A 6,000-nucleotide genomic window follows, 5' to 3' on the forward strand; every position below is an offset into this window, starting at 1 on the left:
ATCTTTAAAGGTTACTTTCTCATTTACAGTTATTTCAAAATATTGGCAATATTCCCCACGTAGGACAGCTAAGTTTTTATAAATCTTATTTCTATTCCTACTCTTGACAGACAGGATGATGTACCCTGAAGCACTAAATTTTATTTTCCTTGAACATTCATCTTGGAGCACAAAAGGGATCTACCTGAACACCCAGCCCACAGATTAGTCTACCCCTTAGAAACTATTCTATTGGATAGACATTTTAATTATGCAAATTTTATGATGCATGTGAAATAATACATACAATATTATAACAATAATATATGCAATTATGTATCATGCTGCTGCTGCTAAGTTGCTTCAGTCGTGTCCGACTCTGTGCAACCCCATAGACGGCAGCCCACGAGCCCACGAGGCTCCCCCGTCCCTGGGATTCTCCAGGCAAGAACACTGGAGTGGGTTGCCATTTCCTTCTCCAATGCATGAAAGTGAAAAGTGAAAGTGAAGTTGCTGAGTCTTGTCCGACTCCTAGCGACCCCATGGACTGCGGCCCACCAGGCTCCTCCGTCCATGGGATTTTCCAGGCAAGAGTGCTGGAATGGGGTGCCATTGCCTTCTCCATATATCATGCATGTATGTGTATATTTATTGAATAAAATGAACAATGAATATACTATCCAACCTTAGAACTAGAACATTACCAACACCACAAGCTATTTGAATATTCTTTCCTAAGTCTCACCCACCTCCCTATAACCACAATCCATAATTGTGTTCTCTCGCTTTTACAGTTTTTAAAATAATATACATATAGGACTTCTTTGGAGATCCAGTGATTTTCTGCTGTTGCTCATATTTGAAACTGGGATTGACTTTTGAATATAACAATCTGTAAATCTCACGAAGCATATATTTCTTTCCAATAATTATACCATTTACTTCTTTTTCTGTACCTTTCTATGCAAGCTAGGATGCTAGTAAAATGAGGAAATGCATTTTACTTGATCAGTCTCTGATTGTAAAAGGACATTTCTAAATTGTATAATTAAAAACTGTGTGTTATGCTTTTATAATTCCTTTACCTGATAGTCTCCTCCTTTTCCTAGTTTGCTGTGTGTATGTGAAACATTACGGTGATTAAGTTTTATCAGATTTTTTTTTTACAGAGACTGAGAAAAATTTTTTCTCTACTTGCTAATGTGTTGAATTGCACTTTTAGATTTCTTTTTAAAAATATTTATTTGGCTGCCCCAGGTCTTAGTTGTAGCCCTTGGGGTTGTCAGTCTTCACTGAGACACGCCAGATCTTTAGTTGTGGCATCTGGGATCTAGTTCCCTGACCAGGGATCAAACCTGCTCCTGCATTGGGAGTGTGGGAGCCACGAACCACCAGGAAGTCTCACACTTTTAGCTCTATGTTACTTTATCCTTGCTCTCCTCATGTAAATGCAACTTAATCGTGGTGTATCATATTGTTTAAGAATAATGCTCTGTATATGTAGCTCATGGGGCTTCCCTGCTGGTTCAGACGGTAAAGAGTCTGCCTGCAATGTGGGAGACTTGGGTTCAATTCCTGGGTCCAAAAGATCCCCTGGAGAAGGAAATGGCAACCCACTCCAGATTCTTGCCTGGGAAATCCCATGGACGGAGGAGCCTGGCAGGCAGTCCACGGGATCACAGAGTCGTACACGACTGAGCGACTTCACTTTCTTCTTCATTATGTAGCACGTATTTCGTTTTGATGTTTTACTCTCTTCTTGAAAAAGGTTGACTTACATTTTTCTTTCACACTATTCCAGCCTCAGTTTTTGTTTCAAGGTTATAATGTCTATAAGAATGTGTTGAGGGGTGCTTTTCTATTTTCTTGGAAGAGTCTGTTCAGTTGAACCTGCCTGAAAAATCATCTGAGCCTGCTTCTTTCTGTCTTCACTGTTGTGAAACCAAAAGACAGGCAATCAGAGCTAACTAACACCTTGCTGTGTGCTTATTTCTTCCACTTTGCTGTGCTTTCTTTCTGGATGATTTTTTCTTATTCTATTTTCTCCTCCTCACCAATTAGGAGTTAAAAACACAACTTTTAACCCTTATCATAAAATTTTATTGGACCTAATGTTTAAAAGTTAAACATTTATCATAAAGTCCCTCCTGAGTACAAGGACCCTGGGGATATGTTAACTTTGATCATTTTTCTCAACTTACTTTATATTGTCTATTATTTCATATGTTAGTTGAACCAAATTTGACATTGTTTACTACTATTGTGTTACCTTTAAAAACAAAAAAGGCTCATTAAACTTGATTTGATGTTAAGTCTTCTCTAAAATTCTGGGACACTACTTTATAAAGGCAGATGAGACCCATCTAGCAAGCCAAGTGTAAAGCTTAAGATTAAACTTATGAGGGTTTCCCAGTGGTACTGTGGTAAAGAATCTGCTTGCCAATGCAGGACACACATTATGATCAAACTTCCCAACCCAAGTTTGATCCTTGGGTTGGGAAGACCCCCTGGAGGAAGAAATGGCAATCTACTCCAGTACTCTTGTCTGGAAATATCCATGGACAGAGAAGCCTGGTGGGCTACAGTCCATGGGGTTACCAAGAGTCAGACACTACTGACACACACACACACACAGAGTGATGACTCAAAAAGAACAAATAACAACTTCTAGTCTGTGCTGGAAGATAATTACAGCCATAAATAGTCCGTGTCAAGTGTTATTTGTGTTTCAACATTCACGTGAGGTGTTAAGTGAGCATCAGTAGTAGACGCTGACTTCCAACTAAATTCAGACAAAAATGTCCTATATGTTAGCTCCAAGACAAAAACTTAAAATACTTATCCAAGCGCTGAATAAAACACATAAAATCTGTTGTATCCATAAAGTTTATTTTAAAAAACTGTTAAAAACTGACCATACAGGAATATTTATTAATATACTTAAAAAGTTTGTTCCCCATGTTGAAGGAAAATACATTAGCAACATCTTCTAGACACCGTCTTTATAAAAGTAAAACTTCTAGATGCTGAAATGTACCACAGTAGATTCTATAGTTCATACTTTTAATCACAGGATTGGAAATCATTCTTGCTACTCCCCCGATCCCCCTGAATGTGGCAGTTATTTTACTTAAATTAATGACATTCAATCATGTTATACTACCACAGGTCCTTAAGTAGAGTACACACTGCATATTTACTAACAGAGCAAAGTCTTCTCTATCTGTTGTCACATCATTATTTTAGATAAGCATTTGATTCTAAGTACAAATAGAAATACTACATCCCATGATTGTAAACATTCACCAAGAGCTTCCAGAGTACAATGAGTAATAGAGGTGGCCCAAGGGTTAGTCCAATGTTCCTCACTCACATTTGGATACTGCTGAGATTAAGAAATATGTTTTGAAGGCAAATTATCACAGGCCTTACTTGTATTTCTGTAAGAAAGTAGTTCTGGATATATATATATATGTTTTTAGTTGAAAACACCTGAAAGTCATTCTAAGGACTATATGAAGCACCATTTTCACTTACCTGAAATACACTGGGTTAAATTCAGCAGTACATGTATGTTTGTTAATGTCAGGGGTTAAAAATAATGGTGGGTCTCAAGTTCCCTTTTGTGGATATATCTGGAATATGGATACTGAGTTCCAGCGATGCTAATAGGAACCACTTAAGCGTATCAAGGGTGGTAACTCCCCCAGGGCCACATGCAACCTGTAAGTCTGAGGCACGACCATTACGTCTGTCAGTGGATGCTGCACAGGCAGAGTTAAGGCTGTATTCGGCTAGAAAGAGTTCAACATCCTCTCTAGTAGTCCCCTACACCGCTCACGTACACCGTTCGAAATGTCATAGGGTGCAGGTGAAAAGTCCCCAAACACTTTTTAAAATACTATTCTCTGTACAATTTGTCATCAGTATATTTACATAGGGGAGTGTTCACACTTAAAAACATTTTTAAAGAACGCAACTGTGTTTTTTTTTTAAACTCTTATCACAGTTTCCCCAGGATCATCCTTAGCCCCATTTCCTGACTTCTGGCCAACTTCACATTTGTCAGACGGTTCACTGCGGTCCTCGGGCAATTCTGACGTTGCTCTGCAGGAGGATATGCGTTAAAATGTATTCACTGCCACCCACTCTGGGACAGGCCTGGCTGCAGAGAAAATGGTGTTCCTGGTGCTGAAGGGTAACTAGGAAACCCATCCGGCTGAGCTGGGTAGCTTTCCAGAGCTGACGCTGAGTGGACCTGACAGAAAGAAGAACACACAGGTGAGCAGAGTGCCAAATTCCATCAGGCCTGTGCTTGCTTTGGCCAGTCCCACTTTTTTCTTTCTTTAAAAGAAAAAAAAAAAAAAAATGCTGGGGCAAGGTAAGTCTGTTCAGTCTCCTGAAATTTTTAAGAAACATTCAGACTTCTTCAGATGGTAGAGGTGCATAGAAATGCCTTTAAAGTGTTTAACATTCTTTAAAAAAAGAACAGGTTTTCTGGAGAAAATTTGCCTCAATGGTCCACTACTTTAGCTTTAACTAAAGAAGACAAGCTAAAATTTAACTGTTACATCTAAAGATTCTGTATGTAAAAATCTCCAGACTGAGATTTAAAAGTCTCTAAGCAGAAAAAACACACAGATGAATATATTCTACCACCTTTGTTACTCTCCTGAAGGAAAACAAGGATAATTTGTAGATTTGGGAGAGGGAATTAATCATCAAATCTCTAGACATTCTGCTAAGAGCCATTTTGGGTCAGTGCTGGAATACCACTATCTGTATGGCAAGGTTATCACTACAGAATCTATGTTATACCTATTACCATCCTTATTTGCTCCAGCCAGGGCTGCTCACCTGCTGTAACAATGCTGACTGTGCAGCTGCATTATGCTGCAATTCCTGCAGGGATGACTGTGAGGGATTCTGGGAAAATCCCGGGATGCCTGGGAGGGACAAGAGGCCTGGAAAAACTGAACTGCCTGCAGCTTGAAGTCCAGATGATAAGCTGAAACAGAGAGAACGGGTCAACATGCAAGACAGACATAAAAGCTATTGTTTCTACATCTGTCAAATACTATCTTAAGATGTTAAAAAACATCCTAGAAATTCTCTATTGTAAGGAACTATAAATTTCACGTAAGTCTTACGCACTGACGTAAAACTTACTTTCCATTATCAAGTCTATTATTCTGAATTCAGTGAGTTTATGTTTTGCTGTTTTGTCAACATAAATCTTACAAGTTATCTGAAAGTGAAAGTGAAGTCACTCAGTCGTGTCCGACTCTTTGTGACCCATGTACTGTACTGGGCCAGGCTCCTCTGTCCATGGGATTCTCCAGGCAAAAATACTGGAGGGGGTTGCCATTTCCTTCTCCAGGGTATCTGCCTGACCCAGGGATCGAACCTGGGTCTCCCGCATTACACTCTTTACCATCTGAGCCACCAGGGAATCCCTGCTGATTATCTGAGCAGGCGTTGATAGTTTATACATTTATCTCAAAAAGAAATAGGTTAAGATAAACATTTTAAGCCCTTTTAAGTGTCGGCCCAGAAAAAGATAATTTTGGGCCAACAATTCGCTTCTGACTCATTTTAACTTCAAGATCACGCACGATCAGTCGTGCGAAGAACCATCTCCCCTCTCTCCAGACCATGCACGTACCCGGCCTGCGCAACCAGAGCCGAGTTGAAATTGGAACTAAAGGCAGAGGCGAAGCCCGGGAGGACGGGCGCTGGAGACGGTGCAGTGGCGGCACCGGTGGCGGGCGGCTGCAGCCCCGGGAAGGCAGGCAGTGCGGGGGCCCCAGGGGCGCTGGAGACGGAGAAGCCGGGGTAGGAGGGTGCCGAGGCCGGCAGTGGGCCCTGTGCCACGGAGAAGAGTGAGGGCACGGCGGCTGGCAGGCTGAGGGGGAAGGCCGCGGCCGCCGAAGCAGGTGTTGGGGCCGAGAGTCCGGGGAGCGCAGGCGCTGCGGAGCCGGGGTGCGGAGGCGCCGCTGAGGTGGAGGCGGGGGCGGCGGG

General features: G+C 41.5%; 1 protein-coding gene across 1 annotated transcript in view; it reads right to left on the reverse strand.

Annotated features, from left to right (window-relative positions):
* Window positions 1-2,849: 2,849 nt before the first annotated feature.
* Window positions 2,850-6,000, reverse strand: part of PROSER1 (proline and serine rich 1) — a 31,551-nt gene continuing 28,400 nt past the window's right edge. Inside the window, exons 12-14 of the mRNA XM_010835729.1 lie at window positions 5,645-5,975; window positions 4,837-4,987; window positions 2,850-4,237 (exon numbers count right to left, since the gene is read on the reverse strand). Of these exons, the coding sequence (XP_010834031.1) occupies window positions 4,115-4,237; window positions 4,837-4,987; window positions 5,645-5,975 (605 nt within the window). The 3' untranslated portion in view covers window positions 2,850-4,114. The remainder of the gene's footprint in view (window positions 4,238-4,836; window positions 4,988-5,644; window positions 5,976-6,000) is intronic.

This window comes from Bison bison, unplaced genomic scaffold (genome assembly GCF_000754665.1).
Source record: "Bison bison bison isolate TAMUID 2011002044 unplaced genomic scaffold, Bison_UMD1.0 scf7180017864048, whole genome shotgun sequence".
Classification (NCBI taxonomy): domain Eukaryota; kingdom Metazoa; phylum Chordata; class Mammalia; order Artiodactyla; family Bovidae; genus Bison; species Bison bison.